Here is a 24,771-nt window from a genome sequence, read left to right on the forward strand (position 1 = left end):
ATCAGGCCCTATTATATCCCATTCTACAGGTAATACAAATTAAGGAAAAAAACAGGTTAAATGATTTTCTGGCAAGTGGTACGTGGCAGACCTCAAACTCTGGTGTGAACCTGACCCTTACCACTATTCTGTGGTGCACTCACATGAAGTGATACTCTAGGCTTTGGGGAAAATATTTATGACAAATGAAGCCAAAGCCACATCTATATTATGGTTTCAACTACATAGAAAAGAGAAAGAAAATACACTAATATGTTAGCAGCAGAATGATCTCTGGGTTGAATGACTGTTATTTTTCCTCTCTCATAAAACTTCTCATAAAAAAAAGTAGTATTTTAAAAATAATAATGTTTAGTGTTGTGGGCAAAATTGGTATACTTATAAATGTAAATTAATAAAACCCTTTTGGAAAACAATATGGGAATACATACCACTAAGATATTGCTGCTTTTTGCCTAATGAATTTATCCTAAGGCTATAGTTTAAAATAAACCTGAAGATGATCTGTGTAAGAATATATATATGTATATATCAGCAAAAAACTGGAAAATAAATTTCTAACAATATGGGAATAAGCAAAGTAGGATACTGAAAGAGTCAAAACATGGAGAAATTTTCTAAAACAACAGAGTTCTTATTTTAAGGCAGAGGGATTTTAGGTGATCCTTTTTCTTTATTGAGATTTTTCTGCACTGAAAAATTAATTTTTTTCAATTAACAAACCTATGAAAGTTCTGAATTGCTGCAGCAAACTTGCTATCCATAAGTTATTGTGGTTTCTTATCTTCAACCCCACTGATGAGAAGCTTAACATATTTTACCAAACAGTTCACTAGTTGATAATAATAGAAATGTTTTAAATTTCAGAGGAAATATTATAAAGGAAAATACAGTATTACAATGCTTATTTCTTTCTGGCAATAGTTAAATCAAATTGGTTAACAGGAGACAGTATGAGAAAACTGCTTCTGGAAAAATTGAGCTTTAATCAAATCTATTTTGTACATCTGGTAATTTCTTTCCTCTCCTTAACTTGGTGCATCAGTTTTACTCTGGAAAAGTTTCCAAGGTCTGGGATTTTAATTTAAATATTCACTAGTGCTCTTTTTAAAAAGATGCTAGTATGTTTTCAGTTTTACAGTGCTTCTCCTATCAAAAGTGAACCAGGACACAGGCCCAAAATACCTCTTTGCTAAATGAGGAAATGAGAAGCAACATAAAATGCAGACAACTAATTCAGTCAGGACTCACTCCAGGTACAGAGGCGATCATCTGCTTGCTCAGGATTGTTGACTCTGCTAGTTTGGTTCCAGCATCGGCACAAATAAACTAGTAAGAAATTGAAAGGATAATTACTTTTAAGAGCATGTGGACAGTAACAAGTAATTCATAATTTTTTAAACTGGATTTAAATTCATTAGTGTTCACTTTTGTGACAATCTGCCTTAATCATGATAGTTCATTCCTATCAGAAATTCAGCATCATAGACTGAGATTAACACACAGATTCCTACTTTACCCAGACAATTAGGAGGCACTGAAATGGGGCCTCAATCAAAGAAAGGAGCCATGTCAGTACTGTCAGATACTTTATGAGGTTATTCTATTTATTCCTTAGCACTTCTTAATGGTCACTGAATTTTCATAGATTTTTCTGGACTGCCAGTATATCATACATTTAGAATGAAAACAGAAAAACAATCAAACTCAGAGCAGTACTCCACCTGTGTCTTCCCCTCCAAGGCCTCTGGCTATCTGGTCTTCCTTCTCCCCCTTCATTCCCACCTACCCTCTGTGCTGATAATGACCCCACTACTGCTCTGTGTCCCCACCGGACCTTTCACACACTTCCATCATAACAGTCATGAAATTAGACTACAATGACCTATGAGACTATAGGTCAACCTGCTATAAGCTCTTTAAGAGCACAGACTCTAGACACTTGCCCCCAACATTAGCTTCATGTGACATCTCAGAGGGGCTCTGCAAGAGTTTGTGAAATGAACTGGTTGATCAATTATGATGTGAGACCACAATGAAAATGTATTTGCCAGATTACAGTTTAATTTGCTTCATTAGAGGTTTTTATAGCTATTTCCCACTTAATGCAACACCCAACCACTTATTGTTTCAGGAAAAAAAAGACAAACAATGAAGTCTGCAGAGTTGGCTATGAGCAATTACTTCCTCGCTAATTTCTCTTTCCTGGCCTCTGGCCAGTGGCCCCAGCAACTATGGGACCCAAAGCGGCTGCTATGCAGAGTTCAGAGAGTCTTGAGAAAAGCTTTTCCTTCCAGTTCATTCACTCCCACATTGGAAGAGCACAGCAGAGTCAGGGAGGTAAAAAAGACAATGACTTCAGCTAGGCAGTCACAGTCCCTACCAAACCAGGGATAGGCGATACAGGCTAGAGTTGAAAATCTCAAGGAGGCCTGATGAGGATCTGAAACCACCATGTTTCAGGTTTCAGGCTAATCAGGGCTCAGAATCAAAGGGTTATACATAGGCAGCAGGTTTTGGCTAACAAGGCAGAGCTCTAAGTCAAAGGTATTCTAAAGGCAAGAAGCCCTGAGATTTCTTGCTCAAGGTCTTCCAGCGTGGACCTCCATGAAAGGTATTTTGGTACAGGTAACTGAGCTAGTGGTGAGAGGACAGCAAGCAGAGAAAGTCTGGGAGTCTCTGAAAGCCACATGGCAGGAGTAGACACACCCTTCCACTCTCACATGCTACCATTTCCATTTGCCTCAAATACAGTTACAGGAAGCTGAAGAATCAAGTTGGCCACTGATTCCAAATGAGACCAAGGAAGTACCGGCTGATAATATCCCAGGAATACCCAAAATTCACATTATTTTATTCAGGTATGTTTATCTCTGCTCTCCTAACTTGAACTTATTTCCAATATAAGGAGAAGTAAACAAAGTTGGAAAAAAAAAAAAGTAAAGCCTGTATCACTTGTCAAAAGCTATAAATCAAAAAGTAAAGTATTTGATAGAAGTACATGGTGAGAAGGAACACTCTCAACCTCCTAGCAGATATTGTATGTTTTCCCCAAAATTGTCTTTCCAAAGCTATCTGAGTCTGCAATCTAAGACAAATAACTTAACACCAAGTTCCAAAACCTCTTGCCAGACACCACCATTTTAACTAATTTCTTTATAGTAGAAATGAGAAACTGCACAGCTATGAGAGGCCAGAGGGGAAGAGAGGACTGCACAAAGTGTGAGGAGGGGCCCTGAGGTGGCCTCAAGGTTCTTCCCGGGTCCCTACAGCCCACTTGCAAGGCCCAGCTGTGCCCTTGAGGTCAAGGTAAGGTGTGTGAAGAAGGACAACTTCAAATGTCTCTGTCTCCCCTCAACAGAAGCCCTTCTAACCTACCACACTTGGTAAAGTAGAATGAATAATATAATGTAAGAAGGTTGTCAGCCTCCTAGTGTCAAGATATGAGGCCAAATTCATATGTCTGATTGGTGAGAACTTAGAAGTCAGAATTAATCAAATATCATCCTAAAGGTTACAGAGGTGCTGCATAGAATCTGCTGTATTAAATGGTGTAAAAATACCTAAGCCTCTAAAACAATTATTTGTTTTTTATCGGTGCATTTTAATCCAGTGTCATTTTACATATATGTACAACCAAACCTTAATAAACAAGCTGGTTTCTGTCTTCATTTTATACAGCTACCAACAGTGAACTGAAAAACTCCATTAAAATTCAAAGAATTGCTCAAAAGATAACGCCATAACTAAAATCAGAGAGAGAAAGGACGGCTGCTGTAGAAGGAAGAATTCTATACTTTCAGATAGAAAAACAGGCACTCCTGCATGAATCCAAAAGAATACAAAAGAAATGTGGGATCCATTATGTGTCATTACTAAATTCATTGTCAAATGTCACCCAAAATAGTATCTCCACCTCTCATCCCAGAGAGTGATCAGATTATTACTGACTCAACTAATATTAATAATCCCACATCAATAGTAACTGTGAATTAAAAACAGCAGCCTGATCTTCTGCTGTTTCTTTGTCCTCCAGCCCACAACTAACCCATTTTTAAAAGAAAACCTTTCACCCACATGATTTCTCACACTTGAACATGCAGGTATATGCCACATAGTGGGAGTATTATGCAAATTAGCAGAATGTCTACTCTTGACACATAATGGGAGGAAATTCTTTTTAATTTGAGCTTATCTAGCTATTATGGTGGCTTTTAATGAGTTATCACTCTATTATGGGAAATGCTTTAATCCATCTCAAGAACACTTATAATAACCTATTACACATAAAACACCTACAGCAGACCAGCGAGAGAGAAAATATTGTAAGCAAATGCAAAAATGTCAAAAGATCTGAATTAGAACAAGACAGGGCATCTGTCCAAAGTGCAGAACTATGTCCTAGTGGTCGACAATTTAGATTCTGAGGAATACATATATATTTTTCTATTTGGCAAATTCTTTCCTGTCTCCTTTTCTAAAAAAAAAAAAAATTCACTCTGCTTTTAAGGCCACCTGATGTTATATGTAGGTAAAAACAAATGATGGGAATCATAGCTAGACACTCACAACATAGCAAGCTGGGAGATTTCCTATGATGCTGGACCTCCAGGAAGAATTTCTAGGAATTAAAAAACAGATTGGTACCTGTCACTGCCTTGAAATGTTTAGAACTTGGGATGACCCCACATCCCTTGGGCAAGTGTCCCATTGGTCATTAAGGGGACTCCCTCACTGAGAGAGTATACGGTGAACAACGAAGCTATCACCAGCTCCACCTCTGAGAATTCATCTATCTACGAAGTCTTCAATGAGAGACGTCATAGAGGAAATACCCTAGTGGTTCCCTGTGGGGTGAAAGAATGAAGGATAAATCCAAGGTCTGAGGATCTGACTCTCTTCTCATTAATGGGGCCGGTGACATTCATGACAGATAACTGGGGGAGCTTTTCCTTCCCATTCTTGCTTTCTTGTTTTCAAGTTGCATTTTCAGTCAAAACAAAGCCACCTCCACTGCTTCAGATGATGGTCACTGGTACCTATGAAGGGAGTCCCTGACTGCCCCAGACACACTATCTGTCCATACTGTGCGCCTGGTCCTCCAAGTGCCAGGAACTGACATGGCCCATCCGGAAAGGGGAAGAAGGCTTTCTTGGACTCCAGGCTAGATTCTCTGGCCTAAGAGAAGCTACCAGAGAGCAGGCGATCATCTCTGCTGTCCTCCAAAGGACACCTGTGTATGGTGGCGCTGGATGGTTTGTACAAGCACACCCTGAATGCCCGTTATTCAAAGTCTTAGAAGTGTACAGATCCCGTCCCTCCATCTGTATCCCCATCTAGCAAGACACGTAGAAAAATGACGCTGTTCAGTGCCAGAGTCAGAGATTCTGGAGTTGGCCAACCCGGATGGCAGGCCTTGATGTCCCTGGCACACCAGTGATGCCAGGAGGGGCGGGACCCCAGACAGTAACTGGGCTGGCTGCTGCACTCCTGCAAATCCCAGCAGCGGAGGCTTAGTCCCAGCACTGCTTGTGGACTCGCTGCAACCAAGTTCCCCCAGTAAACCTCTGTATGGATGGCTATTCCCGGGTTTCGTCTTCAGTCTCACCCACCCTCGGCTTAGCGTCTGCTGGGGTGTGGCGACACGACCGGGAGGACCCAGGCAGTCCGGGGCAAGAGAGCAAGAATGTCTACTCTTGACACATAATTGGAGGAAATTCTTTTTAATTTGAGCTTACAGAGAAGCACTACAGAGAGACGCACTATTCGTGAAGAGAGACAAGAGATGCTTCTCCCTCATTCCATGAGTCTCTCCACCACTGAGCCAGGAACCACAGGGCAGGTAAGGGAACCACACTTGTTTTTTTAAGTAGGCTTCCCTTTTATTTCTCTCATAAAAATGGTTTATTCGAAGAGTTTATTGAACAAAGATATGTTTATGTCAAAATGGCATGATGTTTAACATTTTTACCTGGAGAAGGTTGAAACATTCATATAATTGTTCCTCATGGGCACGATCTCAAAATGTCTCCCAAATACCTCTCCAACCTCATTTTTAAATTTAACTTAATTATTCAATGACAAATACACGTTTGTTTTGAAGAATGAAAATAGTATTCATTTGAAATGGCATATGAGAATCCACAAGACACATTCAGAAGAATCTACTTTTTTGCCTTCTTCCTTCCTAATTTGTTTTTGTCATTTATTCACCTAGCTGTGATGCAATAATCACCGTTTTCATGGTTTCCTTAAGCACTGGGCAATTTAAAATGTCGGTGTTCTTTTGCTGTCTTGTGACAAGGGCTTATTATGTTGGACTAATGTACTTCACAGAAAGCCAACCCCCAGCTTGAGTCACAGCAAGGGGTGCTAGACCCCGAGAAGATCAGCCGTGCAGATCTGCTCTGCTTAGGACTGAGGGCAATTAAGGGAATGTCCTCTGCTGCCCACAGGAAAGCACCTCCAGGGCCTGGAAACTTGGCTGCTTGGAGGTGGCAAGTCCCCAGCCGAAATGCTATCAGAAGCCCGTGGCTTCCAGACACTGTCAACGTGCTAGCCTTAAATCCCTTGTGGGCCTTTTCACTAGGCTCAGTGCACCTGCCCTCTCCTCCAAAGCAGTGTTGACCCCACTAATCTTGATGGTCAGCTTGTGTCCAAGCTACCTGTACTCAAAAGTGGTGCTGCTTTGTGAGTGGGAGGGCGGGCCACTGGCCAGTCACTGGGAAACATTCGGCTGGCCTCTCCTTAGGGACACAGATACTTCCTGGCCATGACTTTGCTTCTGTCTTCCTCTTGGGCTGTCTAGCAGCGTGGTACGATGGGAGCCGTTTATTCCATTCTGACTATATTGTGCCTGGCACCCATGGCTGTCACTTCCCAGTAATCACTGCTCCCAGAGAGTGTCAATGTGCCCCAGAGGCTTTCTAAAAACAACTTAAAACCATTCTTCATTAAAGTATACCAACTTGGTATTACATCTCAAGGCTTTGCGAAAAACTCGGTTCTGGTTCTAAAGATGAGTGGTATATAGGGCGGGGAGGCCGGTAGTGGATATTAAATGGAAAAGGACAGTACTGTCTCTCCTCCTCTCCTAGGCAGGCTCCTGAACTTCTGTGCACCGGCCAGGGTCCACACCATTCCCTTTTCCACACCATGTCCTTACTCAGTACACCTCTGCTACTGTCCCCATTACACCGTGTTGGAAACTTTTGTTTACATGTCAACTTCACCTACCAAACAGTCGACTGCTGGAAGGAAGGGCTGCAGCTTATTCATCTCAGTTTCCCCAGCACCTGGGCCAGATCAGGGCTCATACGGTTTAATGGGCCTTCCTCCACCTCCTGGTCTGTGTTAGCTACTCACTGTTCTTTTGCACTTTACATGCCAGGTGAACTTTCAGTAGCGTGGCCAGCACATTATCAAGATAGGGCCTAAGCCTTCTTTGTCTCTACATCCCCACAACCTCCCCCAGGAGAGGTGATCAGTAAACATTTATAGTGGGAAATACTACTCAATAGTACTACTCAGTAGTACTACTGAATAGTCAAATGTGGCCAGATGATGGAAGACCTCCACAGTTCAGGCACTGTAAGGTCACTGTTGGTATTGACGCAAGGAGTGATCTGATAAAAAGCAGTTTTAGCAAAATTCCTCCCGGCAGCCATAGGCCAGAAGACTGGATTGGTGTGGAGAGATGAAGGCAGTGCAGACAGCTAAGAGTGGTTCTGGTGATCTGGGCAAGTGATGAAAACAGCCTGCATTACTAGGCTATGCTCCCCACTGAACAGACTTGTGGTCAGATGCTGACACCACTTCTGCCAGCTGTGGGATCTTCCGCAAGTCACCGAACCTCCCTGAGCCTCAGTTTCCTCATCTGCAATACAGAACCAATATCTCACACGGCTGTAAGGACTAACTGGAGGGAATATGTAAAGCACCTGGCACATAACAGGTGCTTGATTAATGTTTCCTTCTTCCTCTCTCCACATGGTACCCAATGTACCTAAGATTCAGGTTCCTTCAGTCATTTAACTTCAACGTTGCAGGTCCAGCTTCCAGGACTGGTCTTAGTCCTCGCCAGGGGGAACTGAAATAGCAGTGACCCAGTTCCTGGGTACTCTGCACAAAGACAGCCTGACTGATACCCTGGTCCCAGCTGTAGCTCATAGCCGAGTTTTAAACCCAGCCCCAGCCCTTGGAGAGTGAGGTGGGGTCCCAGGCTACCGGATCCCGTATCTGACCCAGGCCAGCCTGCTTTCTCTCAACTCATCCTCATCTCATTATCCCTAAACGTACTCTACCTTCCTGCCAGAGCCTCCCCAGTTGCTTGAATCCAGTCAGCCTCTGGGTCTGAACCCCATCACCACGCAAAGACTTTTACCTGTACCCACTAGTCCCTTGTGGCCCAGCTCAAATGCTACTTCCTTCAAGTCCCCCCTGATTTCACACCATATAAGGTGGGATGCCTCCTGTTCTGAACTTCCCCCGAAGATTTTGTTTACAGCTCTCTCTCTCTCATGGCACTAGACACAGCCTGTCTCATGCAATCAAAACCTGGACACCTATCTAAGATGCTGAGCTAAGGATGCCAGGGATGAAGGGCTTCAGCCCCTCCTAAGCAGCCCTATAACCAAAGGCATAATCTTTGCAGGTTCCCCAGAACCCGCCTCATCTGCATTCAAGTCCCTCTGCCTCTGAGCTCCCACGGGTGCCGATTCTTTCACACCCACCTGCCTTACTGGCAGCACTCAGCACATCCTGACATTTGCCTGTTTCCAGCAGGCCCACCCTCACCTTCACTTGTGCTTTACAGACATTTGGGGATCCATCCACACTCGTGTGACTCTGCAATCAGACCTCAGCCTGGTCCCCCGGCGGTGGCTTCATTAGTCCCGTCTCCATTCTGGTAGCTGTTAATGAGCTGCCCCTGGGACTGACTTAGACTATAAATTTCTCAAGGACACAAATTTATTGTTTCATTCTTCTTCTTGTCCCTCCCAGAACTAGATCCACAGTAGAAACAAAATTAAATACTCCTTTTTTCTTTTTTTTTAGCCAGTGGAAGTGTCAATCACAATGCATTAGTTAGATTATGGTTCATATAGGCTATGTTATTTTCTCATTTCTGGGCAGAGATATTTGATTTATGCGTATACCCCACACCTTCTTCAATTTTCCCAAACATAAGTGGGTCTTATACAAACAACACATAAGCCTACCTGGACAAGCAGAAGGAGGTTTGTATCTGGTAAAGGAGATTTGAGCTTCAGGGCCTGAAGAAGTTCTAGAACAACACTGCGAGACAAGTAGAACTTATCCCGCTCCTAAATAAAACAAAATAGAAGGTGAGCTAGTTCTAAAAATTCAATTAGAATAGATGTGTGTCAAAAGAGCTCCCAAGAGATTCACATAATCAGAAATAAAAAGCAGAATTAAAAAATGCATTAAAAAACTGCCCTTAAGAAAATTAAAACTAAAAATGAAAAATTAAAAGGGCACTTTTGTGTGTGTAATGAGTTTACTGAAGCACTGAGAACACATAATTTAATGGATAAGAAAAAGATAGGCTATCTCTTCAAATACTGAAACCATGAGATTTGGCTCTTATTCACAGGGAGTGATAGGCCCCAAGGACTGCAGAAATGAAACAAATCTAAAAATGTTTTCTCAGTAGAAAACAACTGGAAGAGAAACATTACACAACTGTTTAAAGGGTCTCAAGTCCCTGCTAAGGAACTTACTTTTTAAATGGACTACTTTAAGTATACAGAAAAATGGAGACATGGAATATATTCTACACTACCGCCGACTATTGTTGAATTTTAACATTTTGCTTTATTTAACATTTTAAAAATAATATCAAGCACCACAGAAACAGGTGAAAAACTACCTATCTAGTGTTCTCCTTTCTCCCTTCCTTGAAGTAGTCACTATTTTGAATCTATCACTGAAATGTATTATTTCATGTTTTTTATATTTTACTACGTGCATATGCTTTCATTATAATGTGTAACACCACTTCTGCATGTTTTTTAACTTTCCATAATGGTATCATACTGCACATATCTTTTTTCAAGTTAAAATTTTTTACTTCATTATATTTTTGAAGTTAGTCCCTTATAGATACCTGTAGCCCTAGTTCTTTCAATTAAACAGCTTAATAACATTTTGTTGTATGAACATACCAAAATTCATTGACCTGTCCTGCTATTAATGACACATTAGATTGTTTTCGATTTTGTAAGCCTTTCTTATTGTCACCTATAAAACACATACAGAAAAGTATGTAAAAGATATGTGTACAGATAAATGGATTAGTAAAGACTGAGCACTTATGTAATCAGCACCCTGGTCAAATAACAGCACGCCCTAAGCACCTTAGAAGGCCCCATGTGCCCTTTCTTGATTGCAATCAAGCAACTAGAGACCGTGTGAATCTGCTTCCACTGTCTTTTCTTTCCACTCATTCTTGTTCATGGTATTTTGCCCCCTCATGTCTGGTTATCTTTGCATACTAGCTGCTTGATTTAAAAAATTTTTGTAGAAATAAATTGAGGACTGAAATGGTATCTTCCTCCAAAGAGAGTTCTCTGTTTTTTCCAGGTACCTGGAAGCACTAGTGATCCAGGGTTACATGATAATAAACCTTGCAGAGTCTTGGGCCACCAAAGGCCTTAGCACTGAGCTGCATCTATGTGAGACCAAGCTTATTTCTGGGTTACCCTGACTTTGTGGTCCTGTCCAAAAGTGCAGTGGGTGGTACAGTGTTAGACAGAGTCCCTGCTCTTTGTAGATCCTGGATTCTGACTTTCGTTCCTCTAGCATCCTGGACCTTCCAGAATTACAGTTCAGCCTTTGAGTCACATCTTTCAGACAGGCAAACACCCCAAGGGCAAAAATGGCCTTTGGTGCCAGGGTCACATCTCTGTATTTCCATGCTCTCCCAGATCTTAGCCTGGTGATTCTTCTATATCAAGTTGGCATTTGGATGCCTTTAAAAAGTTTTCAGAAAATACATTTTTTTAACTAAGTTAAGTGAGAAGAAAGGTTCATATTTCCTAGCCCATCATTATCAAGAGGGAAAGTCTAGGATTTTTATTGAAATTACACTAAATGCATACATTATTTTGTGAGAATTAGCTGTCATTATTATGCTGGGTCCTCATCCATGAACATGAGACCTGTCTCCATTTCTTAATGTTTAATAAAAATTTTCTGGTTATCTCCATAAAGTTCTTTGACATTTTTGTTAGATTTATTTTTTGCTGCTACAACAAATGAAATTTTAAAAATACATTTTATATTCATTCATATCTGAATATTAAAGGTTGTTGATTTCTGGGTATTCATTTTTATCTAGAATTCTTGCTAAACTCTCATAAAAGAGTTATAAAACAGTGTCGTAGGTAGTTCCTTTCTGTTCATTTGTAACCACATCATCTATGAAAAGTGAGTTTTATTTTTCCTTTCCAATCCGTATACCTTTGATTTTTCCTTCTTGTCTTACTGAACTGAGTAGGACCTCCAGGGCCACAATGAATAGAAGCAGTGATAATGGACATTCTTGTCTTTTTTATGATTTTCATAGGACTACTGTTAGCACTTCACCATTAAGTATAACATTTCCTAGAGGTTTCTGGTAGACACCCTTTATCAAGTTAAGGAAGTTCCCTTCTATTCCTAGTTTGACAAGATTTATCATAAATGGATGTTGAATTATATAGAATGCTTCTTTTATATCTGCTGAGAGAATAAAAGCTTTTTCCCCTTTAATCTAGTAACTTGGTGGCATAAGCAGATGTTCTAATATTTAAACAGATATTCTAATATTTAAGCAGATGTTCTAATATCCTTGTATTTCATGAAAATCCTCACTAGGTCATGAGGCTTTATTTTTAATGCATTAATTTGCCATTATCCATTCAAAATTTTTGTAACTTAGAAGTATAATTGGCCTTTAATTTTCCTTTCTTCCATTGCCTCCATCTGGCTGTTATTAAGTCTATTACCTCATAACGTATGTTGGGAAAAGTCCCTTTTTTCTACTCTCTGTATGTTTGTTTGCAAAGAGTTCACTCTGCTCCTTAAATGTTACTGGAGGTTTGTCATTAAAACTGGGAAGGTTTTTAACCACCGATTTCATTTTTTTAATCACTTAAGTCTAGTTACCCTTTTTTCCTGATTGTTAAATATTACAATTTTTCCAGAAAATTGTCCTATTGCCCAAGATCTCAAATTTACTGGCATCAAGTTGTTCCTTCTTAAATCTCTAATGTCTACAGTTATGTTCCCTTTTTCATCGCTGATGTTCTTGATCGGGGTCCTTTCTCCACCTCTCCTGGTAAGTCTTGCCAAGTTCCTGTCTATCTTATTAGTCTAACCAAAGAGCCCACTTTTGGTCGTAGTGATCCTCTATATCTGTTTTGTAACTTATTAATTTCTGCTCTTATCTTTACTATTTCCTTCCTTTAAAGTCTAATGGTTACACTGTTATTCTTACTTGAATTTAAATTGACTTGTTTAGCTCATTTAGATTTTCTTCTTTTCCAATATTGGTATTTAAGACTATATATTTTCTTTCAAATACCACTGTGGCTATATATCTCAATTTATGGAATATAGTATTTTCATAATTGTTTAGTTCTAAACATTTTTCTAAATTTTCTTTTTTTCTCCTTTAATCTATGAATTATTTAAAAGTAATCATTTTAATTTCAAAATATAGCAAGTCTCAGATACCATTAACCCACACAGTACCTTTGTACAAATTAGAAAAGTAACACATACATATCAACATATGACTGCAAACCTGAAAAACTATGAGTTTTCAGAGGCCTGCAGTCAACTGCCCTGGCCACATCTGTACATTGCATATGCACCCTTACCCACTCATACATATCTTCCATGTCACAATCTACACACAACAGTCCTGTAGATAAAATGACTGTATTACAGTCAGAATCTGGCAGGAGTAAAGGATTTATACCTCTGAGAACAGGGGGTAGTTTAGAGAAGAATCTCAAAGACTCCTGGAGGGTAGCTGGGATGGGGTATAGCTGTGTACACATGTGCTCCATGTGTTCCAAGAGGCTCCAAATCTCTACACCTGCCTCAACAGTCATATAAAACCTAATATGTCTTATAAGTGAGCAATGTTCCTGAGATGTGGAGCTCTTTTTTAGGCCACACTTGAACACCTATGTGCAGTTATAATTGTTATTGACTTGTTATTGATTTAGTCTCTTTGAAATGGATTCCCCAGTATGTGTTAAGACTTTATTTGTGGCCTATTATATCTGTACTGTGTTTACAGATGTTCCACATATGTTTTTTCTTAAATACAATCTCAAATTGATGGATTCAGGATTCTTTGTATGTCTACTGGATTCAATTTGCTCATTATATTGTTCAAATATAGTTTAGTCTTATTCATTTCTTATGTGTTTGACCTATCAAGTACTGAAAGATGTATTAAAAAAACTTCCACTATGATTGTGATTTTGTCAATTTTTCTTTTACTCCTATTCATTTTTGTTTTATATATTGAGGATATAGCTGCACAGAATTTTAGAGTTGTCACATTTTCCTAGTGAATTACTCCTTTTATCATATTGTGGTAACCTTCTTTATAACAGTATTTTCAACTTACATTCCATTTACGAGATTCAGCATTTTTTAAATTACTAGTTGCCTGGATTATCTTTTTCACCCTTTTTCTTTCAAACTTTCTCAGTGTCTTTGAATGTGTTTTACATGTGTCTCTTACAAATAACAAAGAAGTTGGGTCTTTTAAATCAAATATGAAAATCTCTAATAAGCCCAAGGTATGTATATTAATTGTTATTACTGGAATATATGGATTCATTCCTATCATCTTGGTTGTATGTATTCCAGCTTGTTCTATGATTCTATTTTTGTCTTCATTGACTTTTTATTCCTGCTTTTTTTCTCTACCTATTTGGAACTTATCACTGCATTTCTGACCTTCAGAGTTTTTACACTTAATACATGTATTCTTAAAAGCTTAAAGTTACTCACTATCCCTGACCTTCTTGTGAACAATGTATAGAATGCTTTAATTCCAGTTCCCAACCACACATACCTGTCTCATCCTTTGGATTATCATTATCCAGTATGTTAGTGTCATCTTGTTTGCATACCCATCTGATTAGTCATTATTATTATTACTGCTTTATACTGTCAATGATCACTTAGATCTCTACATTTTACCAATTTCTTTGAGCATCACTCCTTCAACACATTTCACTCCTTCCTTCTTGGATCAATTTTGTTCTTATTATATCTTTTAGTACTTGTTTTCAGGTAAAAATCTATTAGGAAATTTATTATTTTATAATAGTTTATTTATTTAGCCTTCACTCTTAAATGATAGCTTACCTGGTAAAGTATCCCAGGTGGACAGTTATTTTTTCTCATAATTTTAAAGACATTCTTCCCATTATCTTCTGGCTTCCACCGTACTGTTTAGAAGTTTGTTGCCAATTTCTCTCTCCAGTGTCTTTTCTCTTGGTTGTTCTTAAGATATTTTAATTGTCTTGGCTATTATGCCAAGTTGTACCTACTCATGTAGACTATGACTTGAGCAGGTAAAATTTTAGTTTATTTATAATACTTGGAGGCCTCATTGTGATTCCTGAATCAGAACATTAATAATTTTTATCCATTGTAGAATTGATAAGAAGACTATGTCCCCATTTCTGAAACACATACTTGGTACATGTTAGACCTCTTTAAATTCTTCGCCTCTTTCTCTCTTTGATGCATTCTGTATTTTTCTTCAAATCTATTTTCCGTTTCAACAATTCCCCCTTTGGCTATGTCTAATTTGCTGTTATGTCAGTGACTTTCAATCCTCAGATTTCTACTTGGTTCAAATCTATCTGATTTTGAAAGGACTAGATCTCTTCTTGTTTTTAATTCACCCTTCACATGCTTATCATTTAAAGTATGTTTTTATGGTCTCTATGATGTAGTTTTAATACTCGACTTCCTTATGGGAAATAATCTTACTGTTGACTTGCTAATCTAGCTCATGGCAGATTATTTATTCATATGTTTTGTAATTTTAATTTGTGAGTTCATGTGCATCAGGATTTTAATTATGGGAATCCTGTTGGGTATAGGTTGAAGGCATATCTCTCCAGATTGATTTTGAACTTGCTTCTGCCAGATACACCAATGCTATTACTTGCTTAGCACCAATGTTACTTCACTATTCGGTTTGGGGGTGCACAAAGCATGCAGATATTATGAACCAAAATCTAAACATGTTCAAAGATAGGCTAATGTTCACTAATTCTCAAAGGAGACTATAAATATTTCTCTCAGTTCCCAGGCTCAGACAGATCCCATTCTTTGTCACCTGTGTATAAGAATATATTCTTCCCAAATCACCCTTTTATGGAATGTATAATCTTTCAAGCATTCTGAGTTTCTGCTGGGGACATCTCAACTCTAGCTCCCACTCTGAATAGCCCAAGGCCTCATCTCCTTTCTCTGTGTGGTGCTTTAAAGCCCAAGCCACTAAGTTACCAAGACAACTCCCTACCCCAAGGTTGCTACAATATCAGCTTATGTGCTTACCATACTGGTTCTTTATTCCCTCTTCATTTTTGCCCCTTTCATTCTTATAAAATTGGCTACACATTTAAAGTCATGTTTATTACATTTCATCCAGCACTTCAATTTTGCCATATTCCCAAACAGAAAAGTCTCCAAGGCCCTTACCTTTCCATGCCTTTTCTTTTGGTTAAATAAGGAAGAAAGCTCAATTAGATACTGCTGTTTCTTTAACTATTTCTTATAGTTTCTAATTATCTATGAAGAAGGTGGTACACCCAAATTGAAGCTTTCTACAAGTAATAGTCATTTTGAGTTGCAGAAATGAGGAAGGGTACATGACAACAGGAAGTGGGAGGCCACTGAAGACCACTAGATTATGAAGGGATAAAATGTACAGTGAATATTCAAAATACAGAATATCTTGAATTTGAAATAGTGGAAGGCCCCTATAATCAATACGTGTAGCATATAACACAGAAAGTACAATCTCCTGATGGTTTATCCCTTAAACAAATTTATAATTCAAGCAAATCAAATAAAAACTAAATAAACAAATTGACTTCTAAAAGTAGTCTCTTTTCATCATATTTGGTGCTATGTCTTAGAGATCTATTATTTTATGTGGGAAAAAAAGGAAGAAATTATTTTTTCAGGAAGGTTTTGAAAGAAGAAAAAGATGTTGACTATTTTGGTAGTTAGAAACATATTATTCTAGGCAGAGTAATAAATAGTTTATAATCAGAAGGACTAAAGAAGATTGTCATGGAATACTTAAATGGCAGAATGGACACTAGATAGTAAGAAAGGAAACAAAAGTGTTTTAAATAGAATGAAAGCCTTAATTTAAAGTCAGATTCTTATGAGGGAAATAAAGGGTTTATAGAAATGGACAACATGAATAAAGGAGCATTCTGAATGTTTTAGACAGAACAACACAAACAGAGATCCCACTGAAAACAAACTTGGAAAATGTGGAAATTGGAAGAGTGTCATTTGCGTACTGTTTTTAAGGACAGAAATGCTCCCAATTTGCACTGCTTTCTGCTTTTCCTTTAGGACAGTGTCTACCAGCACCAACAAGGCTGCTTTATGTACTGGGAAAACAGTACTTTTCCATTTCCTCAGTGGTGGGGCAGGGGATACTAAGGATAGTGTAATAGAGAAACCATTATTAAGGCAAGATGACAATAGATGAGATTATAATCTCAGAGGCCAAGAACCCAGAACTGGGAAGACAGACAAATGATGAGAATTAAAGAGCTCTCCACCGGCTTTTACAAATGACAAGCTGATATTTTTCTACTTTGGGTATAAAAATGATATGTAATGATGGCTTGCCTGCTAATCATGGGATGGTGAACTTGAAAAGGACTTCAAGAGGTCATTTAAACCATTATCTCATTTCATTCAAAATACCTCTTTTCTTCTAAACCATATGACCCTCAGTTCTCCAAATATGCATATTTAAGACATACTTTTTATGTGTGTGTGTGTGTAAAGTGTTTCTTTCCAATGATATTTGTTAGACCTTAGCAGAATTACTATTTTTAACTATACTGAAGCAATTAGCCTAACAGGGATTTGACACTGATTAGAAAGAAGATGTTTCTGCCAGTTTTCCACATGCAACCTTACCTTAGTGAAAGCTCGGTAACATAGCCCACACACCTCCACCAGGCAGGCCAAAGTGAAGGCAGCATTCTGAATGACAAAGCTGAGCAGTTTTGAAAATGGCTCCAACAAACTCTGCAATGAGATTAGGGCCAAAAAAAATAAATTGATGATTCTTTCATTACAAAAATATTAAGGTGTAATGATACTTTGATTAATGGGATCATTTTTATTTAAAATCTGTGACCAGCTAACTACTGTACCAACTCTAAAAAGAACAGAACTGCCCCTTCAATCAATGGCTCAAAGAGCGTGATTGAATCACCTTAGTGCTAAAAAACGAATCCATTTTTCCAGGAGGCATCATTTATAAACCTGCATAACTCCAATCCTCTCCTCATGTCCAACCCCAGCAATCAAGACTCTGTGAGGTTTTTATTAGCATCTTCCACTTTATTTCTCAGAATCTCTAACACCTATGGGTTCACTGGATCCAGCTCCCCTGGAAACCTGTCCTCTCAGTTTAGTGGCACAAACTACTCTTGCATGAAGTACCAAAGCACTATTAGCTTAGATAAAATTCATCATGACCCAGCTTCCTGCCAATGTTTATCGGGGAGACATTACCAGTTTGGTTTCCCCATGGGAACCCCACCCATAGCAGGTCAGTTTTAGAGCTGTTTGCTTTCTTAAGTCATTTAGAAACAGCTCCTGAGCACCTACAAAGTATCAGGCAGACTTAGACACTGTATAAAAGTGTCTATAATTTACCTCATTCAAATTTCTTATAACAATCCTAGGGAGACAATATAACAGTTAATGACACAAGTTCTGGAAACTCACATAAGTGTTTTCAAACTCTAGCTCTCTGTGATCATGAATAAGTGATTTAACCTCTCTGGACTTAATTTTCTCCTCTGTAAAATGAGGACTCTAATGATGCCCACTTCATTAGCGGTGTTGTAAGAATTAAAGGAAGTAATGTATGTAAAGCACTTGGCAACAGTCAGCCCTCCACCGCTGTTAGCTGTGATCCACACCATAACTCTCTGACACTTCAGTGTCTCTTCTGCTGAGGCAGCTTAGTAGGCAAGCAACTTGCCTAAGGCCATGTAGCTATTCAGTGAAATTCAAACCCAAATGCCAGGGCAATTTCCAGGGGTAGGATGGCTCTGTAGGGAAGGCAGGATTTTAACTGGGCTCCAAAAAACTTCCATGCCATGATTTCCACTACTTCTCAGTCTCTACAGTCCCATCTGGACTATAACTACATGCTCAATTCCAAATGCAGGATCTCTAGGAAAGCACAGATAAAAGTCATCCATAATCCCACTAACTAGTGATAACATTCTGATGTAATTGAGCCTTGAGCAACACAGGTTTGAACTATGCAGGTCCACTTACATGCTTCATGTTTTCAATAAAGATATTGGAAAGTTTTTTGGAGATTTGTGACAATTTGAAAAGACATTTCCTTTTCTCTAGCTTACTTTATTGTAAGGATACAGTATATAACACATACACAAAATATGCACTAATCAACTGTATTATCATTAAGGCTTCTGGTCAACAGAGTATTAGTAATTAAGTTCTGGAGGGGCTGAAAGTTAGGTGCAGATTTTCAACTGCATGGCAGGCCAGCACTCCTAGCTGCCCCCACCTTGTTCAAGGGTCACCTGTATTTCCCTTCTTCATTGCACACCAATTTACTCAGTTGAAATCTTACACATAACACAATCGTACATTTTGTTAATTTCATTTTGTTAACATAATCACATAAGAAATTTCCAATGCTATTTAATTCTTCATAATCATCCATTTTAATGGCCACAGAAGTCACATTTTATTATAAAAAGTCCCAATAAATGTTTTTGCATGGAATTTGAATCTTTATTTTCTTCCTTGGCATAGATTCCCAGAAGAGGAATGACTAAATCAAAAGATATGAACATTTCTGAGGTCCTTTTTCCTTATTAATACAAAAACAAATTTGTTGTGTGTCAGTTGCCCTTGGAGATAGGAATTATGTCTCTTATTTGTTTGTATTTCCCACAGAAACCCATGTACTGCTTTCTAGTTGAAAAATCTTAAACTCTTTGAAATAGTACTGTTGACTCAGTACTCTTTGCACTGTATAAATGTTGTCTTGAAACACTGATGACAGATGAATGGGGACAGGAACATGTTTCCACTGGGTATAGAATGCATCTTCATTGGCCAAAAAGAGAAACCTGAATTCAAACCTATACAAAAACTTGCTCTTTTATCTAGCAAAGCATCACGGTGCTGTGGGGATGTGGTACAAGAGAAAAATCAAGGAACTTGAAATCAAGGACCTTTCTTGTCTCAAATCTACTAACCAGCTATGTGACTCTGGTCAAGATCCTTATCTGTCTGAGCCTGTTCCCTTATTGTAAATAAGCAGATGAGACCAAATGATCTTCCTGTAACTTTTCAGCATAAACTGTGTCCATAAAAGCACAGTAAAGGTAAGAAGTCACAGGGGACGTTCCTTCCTGGCGGTTACAAGCCATTGCATGACAAGCTATTGCACCATTGCTATGAGGCAGCCCAGAAATATAGCCAGGTATTTTTTTAGTTCTATGCAAATCAAATTCTCATCTTGAAGAATGAGGAGTTCACCTCATTGACAAGGGTATAAAGCATTTCAGGCAAAGGAAATGGCCTAAGCAAAGGCAAGGAAGTATGAAATTAAATAAGATTATAAATGTAAAGCAGTTAGCATAATGCCTGCCATATGGTAAGTGCTCAACCAACAGTGGTTGTTGTTTTGAGGATGATACAATGACTGTGACAGCACTCAGGAGGCATGGGGGATGGGACAAATCCCAAAGACTAAATTGGAAAAGTAGGCTGGCAAATTAAGGAAGTACCTTTTTGTATGCCACATTAAGCAATTTGGACATTATCCTAAAGGAAATGAGAAGTTATCAAAGATTTTAAAGCAAGGAGCCATCGCAATGAGATCTGTGTTTAGAAGGATCACTTCGTTTGCAATATGGAGGATGGACTGGTGGACATGGTTCAGAATTAAAAGAACCAATTTTAAAAATTGATATTGTGACATATTAGAGCTCTTCATACTAGACACTTTCAAGGAGTTTGAAAGTGAAGCATTCAGTATTTAGTAACTATTTCTTTAGTATTGCTACATGCCTGTCTTTCTAGGTTAAAAAATAACTGAACAACCAACTGGTTGTTTTTCTGAAACATACATACCCTTGTGGCACTGGTGGAGGGTATCTTCAAGAGGCAAATCATAATTCTCAAACTGGAATCTAAAGAACACTGTGAACAAATATGAGAAAAGTAAAATTCAGTACCCTTCTTAATATATCTTTTGCTTCATATATTTTCTAAGAAAAAAATCTGAAATATAGCTACTTCCTTATAGTTTTTCCATGCCATATATTCCTGTTGAAAAAAAATCATTTTCAGGTTTTAAAACTTAATTAAGTCATTAATTAAAAGAATATTAAATAATTAAATACAGCTCCTAAACTATTTATCAAAGATATAACTAAAATTAAATCAATTACAGAGTTGGATAAAGAACTGGATGGATAGATGGACAGGCAGACAGACGGATGGGGTAATATCCATCTCTGTGTCCATCTCTAAAGAGGTACACAGACTTATGAAAGGCCATATTGAAAAAAAAATACTACTACAGAGACTTAAAACCATTAGGCTTATTAGTCCACATAAGAACCAGTTTTATCTGCCCTTTCTCTCTACAAAACCTTGGAAAAGGCAGTAAAATTCTTAGAAGAGAAAGTCATGCCTCACAAATCTAAATAGAGTTGAATTTTGGCACTCTACATCAAAATGTACTTTTTAAATTGAGTTTACTGGGATTGGGGGAAAATGTTACAGCAAGAATAAACAATGGTATTATTTAACATTATAAATATAGTACACTAGCAGATTATAAAGCTCTGCAGCTAAGTACAATATTACCCTCTTTACGATAGTACAAACTAAGCCAGTGGTTCTCCAAGTACAATCCCTGGACCATCCCTATACCATCTGGAAAGTTGTTAGAATACAGATCCTCAGGCTGCACCCCTGAATCAGAAACTCTCAGATTAAGGCCCAGGAACCTGCTTTTTAGCAAGTTCTACAGGGACATTGATCCACACCGAAATTTGAGATTCATTTGTCTTAACTGATGAGAGCAAACTACAGAAGGTTTCTCAATGGCTCGGTATTTTTCCCAGAGACTAAAAGCAAAACAGAAGTTGATCAGAGGCACTGCCCAGACGGGCTCTAGCAAGGCAACTTTTTATATAAATTCTGGAAGTATTTCACAAGCACCTTCTAAGGAAACCATTAGTCTACTTAATCTGCTCAATGCCTACCAGAATTGATGTGACACTTATATTCCCTTAAACCAGGGGCTGAAAACTGGCTGCTGAGCAGGTCTCCATAGTGTTTTAAAAATCAGGAAATATCAACTTGGAAAACATGAGAAGGCCAACAAAATAATGCCTTCATTCCCACATAACTGGCTGGAATACAGCTGACCCCTTCCCGTTAGAAGGGACTGGTGCTTTCCAGTTCCCAAGGTTTTCAATTCTCCTCATTATCTTATCTCACTACACTTACTCATTAACCTTGCAGTCAGGGTCCCTGTGGGCAGAGCTGAATGTCACAAATTAGGCTTACCAGTTGTTTATAGCTGGCAATACTCCCAACTGGTAAGTGTTCAAGCTAAATATTTTGAATGTATCATCAGTCTACAGGCACTTGAATTTGCCATGCCTGCCCCACCCCGGCTCTTCAAGTGTGTATTTCATAAGCAGTAAATGGCCCTGAATGGCTGGCTCTTTGGTCCTAGGGAAGTTCCACATGGCTATGTTAAAATACATCCACTTGATTTCCTACGTGTGTGTGTACTATAGCTATATACATGCTTTCAAAGTACTAATCCTCTTTGCTTGGATTTATTCAGCTACTCCAAATGTGTGGGAAGACAAGGGTCACAGGATGTGAGAGGTGGTAAAGATCATAGTATTTCTGCTTCTTACAGTAACTTCAAACTCACAGAAAGCAGCACACACCAAGCTAAGGGTCCTTGAATTATCATGCTTACAGATGCTATCAGGGGGTCCTATTTTCCAAATCTGCCAATCTGGAAAAGTGTTATCAGAGGTGATTGGTCTTCCTAAACATTTTGCATACATGTAATACCCATTTCGGAAGTGGTGCTGCCAACATGCAACTTCACTTATCAGATCAACAAGTGATTACTTTTGTTAAGAGCTGAGTATTTTAATCTATGATCTGCATAAAGCACACAGTTGTTCTGGAGCAAATGAGGTTTAAGGACATAAGCATGGACTGCTACCAGCCACCTCCTTTCTCTCTACAACAGAGACCTAAATGCCTTTAATTCACCCCTGCTTTAGAAGGACTCTGGGAGTCTGTTAGTGGAAAAAACACTGGACTGGGAGTCAGGAGACTTGAGTTCTCACCTTCACACTGACACCATCTCTCTGAGTTCATAGTTCCCTCATCTGGAAAATGGGGGCACTGGACAGGATTTTTTTTTTTTGAGAGGGCATCTCTCATATTTATTGATCAAATGGTTGTTAACAACAATAAAATTCTGTATAGGGGAGTCAATGCTCAATGCACAATTATTAATCCACCCCAAGCCTAATTCTCGTCAGTCTCCAGTCTTCTGAAGCATAACGAACAAGTTCTTACATGGTGAACAAATTCTTACATAGTGAATAAGTTCTTACATGGTGAACAGTACAAGGGCAGTCATCACAGAAACTTTTGGTTTTGATCATGCATTATGAACTGTAAACAATCAGGTCAAATATGAATATTCGTTTGATTTTTATACTTGATTTATATGTGGATCCCACATTTCTCCCTTTATTATTATTATTATTTTTATTTTTAATAAAATGCTGAAGTGGTAGGTAGATGCAAGATAAAGGTAGAAAACATAGTTTAGTGCTGTAAGAGGGCAAATGTAGATGATCAGGTGTGTGCCTGTAGACTATGTGCTAATCCGAGCTAGACAAGGGCATTAAAACATTGGACAGGATTTTTTTTATAGGTCTCTTCCAGTTTTTAACAGGATAGGATTCTGCTTTTGCATTTAATAGGCTCGTGTTGAAAATGTTCCTTAGGCTACAAGAATTCCAGCCAGGTAACTGCGTGTTGTATGCTGGGAGGGTGCAGCCGGACAGAAGTGTCACCTTGGTGTTGCAAGTACACAAACACACCAGCAATGCTTTTCCTTTAGCTATTTCTCCAAAAGTAAAACTTTATATTATGTGTCTGGTCTCCTTTTAGACAAAATGACTTTTTTAATTATGTACTTATTTAATATCCACTTGAGAAAAATTTCTAGATAATCACAACCCACTAATGTCTTCCTTTTAAAAAAAAATCAACTGCATATGAAATCACTAAGTCAAAACACTCACTGCATATTGCTGTCATTCTGTAATATTTGGAGAAAACCACCTAAATAATACTCTCTAATCCATGGCTAACAGAGATTCCTTAAAGCCCTTTTAAGACATTAAATCACCCAAGACCCTGCTTCTCTGCAAGCAGATGGTCTGTAAACTTGAAGAAAGTGATTTAAAATGAAATCCTGGGTTCAGCTTACCTTCAGAGGCAAAACACAAGGCAGCTTGGCAAAAAACGTCTGAAACTGGTTGCTAATTGTGGTCCAGAGGCTACTAGGAGAATCCATGGGCAAAGCTTCCATGAAGGTGGCAATGTTTTCCAAACAGCGTATCATAGCACCCCCTGCTGGTAAATTCTTTTTGTTATTTAGACCCTAAAAACACAAAAGCATAGGCAATCAACTGCTGAAACAGCATGGGAATTCATACAGCTATTTGGTGAAGATGACCCTTTAAAAATCACATATTCACGCTAAAAAAAAAACGTGTTATGTGTCTACCATTTAGGTCACATTGTAATTGGCAGAAGGAGTACAAAGAAAAATCAACAAATTCAGACAAACAGGTGGGAAACTTGTGATCTTTGACTCTGAGAGAAGCTAAAATGTGAGCAAGAAATAAGAAACATTTAAGGATCTACAACTGGCAGGGTTGGATGCTAAGAAGACACATTGCTGATTCTTGCTGGAAACTTCACGGGCCAAAAACAGACTTCAGGATACATGAGCAACAACAGAGTCCGCGACAATCCGTCACCCAGCCCAGCTAATTGAGAAAGCTAATAAGGAGAGGTGGGGAGACAAGAAACGGCCTGGCGATATGATTAAGAAGTGAAGCTAAGAACTGACTTAAGGCCTCGTGATACAGCAAGTAAGCAGGATTTGAATCCAGATCTCATGATACGACGAATAGACAGTGAAGCTGAGACTTGAACCCAGGTCTTACGATACAGGGCAACCTACTCCATGGAAAAGCTGGGGAGTCCTGGGAAGGTGAGTGCTCAACAGCCGGGATCCACCCACCGTGGAGTTGAGGTGACCAGAAGCTTTAAATAAATAGTAAATCCATGCAAAACAGCAATGTCCAATTGACATGTTCTTATGCGTTGGCGATTTTT

General features: G+C 38.7%; 1 protein-coding gene across 9 annotated transcripts in view; it reads right to left on the reverse strand.

The window, feature by feature from the left end:
- Positions 1–24,771, reverse strand: part of UNC79 (unc-79 homolog, NALCN channel complex subunit) — a 238,393-nt gene that overhangs the window by 21,836 nt on the left and 191,786 nt on the right. For all 9 annotated transcript variants that reach the window (XR_012133711.1, XM_073241936.1, XM_073241935.1 and 6 more), the window contains 5 exons: positions 23,855–24,028; positions 20,437–20,505; positions 17,221–17,331; positions 9,222–9,326; positions 1,252–1,329 (listed from right to left, as the gene is read on the reverse strand). Coding sequence is in view for 8 of the 9 variants with exons in the window: in XM_073241936.1 (XP_073098037.1) it covers positions 1,252–1,329; positions 9,222–9,326; positions 17,221–17,331; positions 20,437–20,505; positions 23,855–24,028 (537 nt within the window). In the remaining variant the exon portion in view is untranslated. The remainder of the gene's footprint in view (positions 1–1,251; positions 1,330–9,221; positions 9,327–17,220; positions 17,332–20,436; positions 20,506–23,854; positions 24,029–24,771) is intronic.

The sequence above is a fragment of the Manis javanica genome, chromosome 8, assembly GCF_040802235.1.
Source record: "Manis javanica isolate MJ-LG chromosome 8, MJ_LKY, whole genome shotgun sequence".
Taxonomy (NCBI): domain Eukaryota; kingdom Metazoa; phylum Chordata; class Mammalia; order Pholidota; family Manidae; genus Manis; species Manis javanica.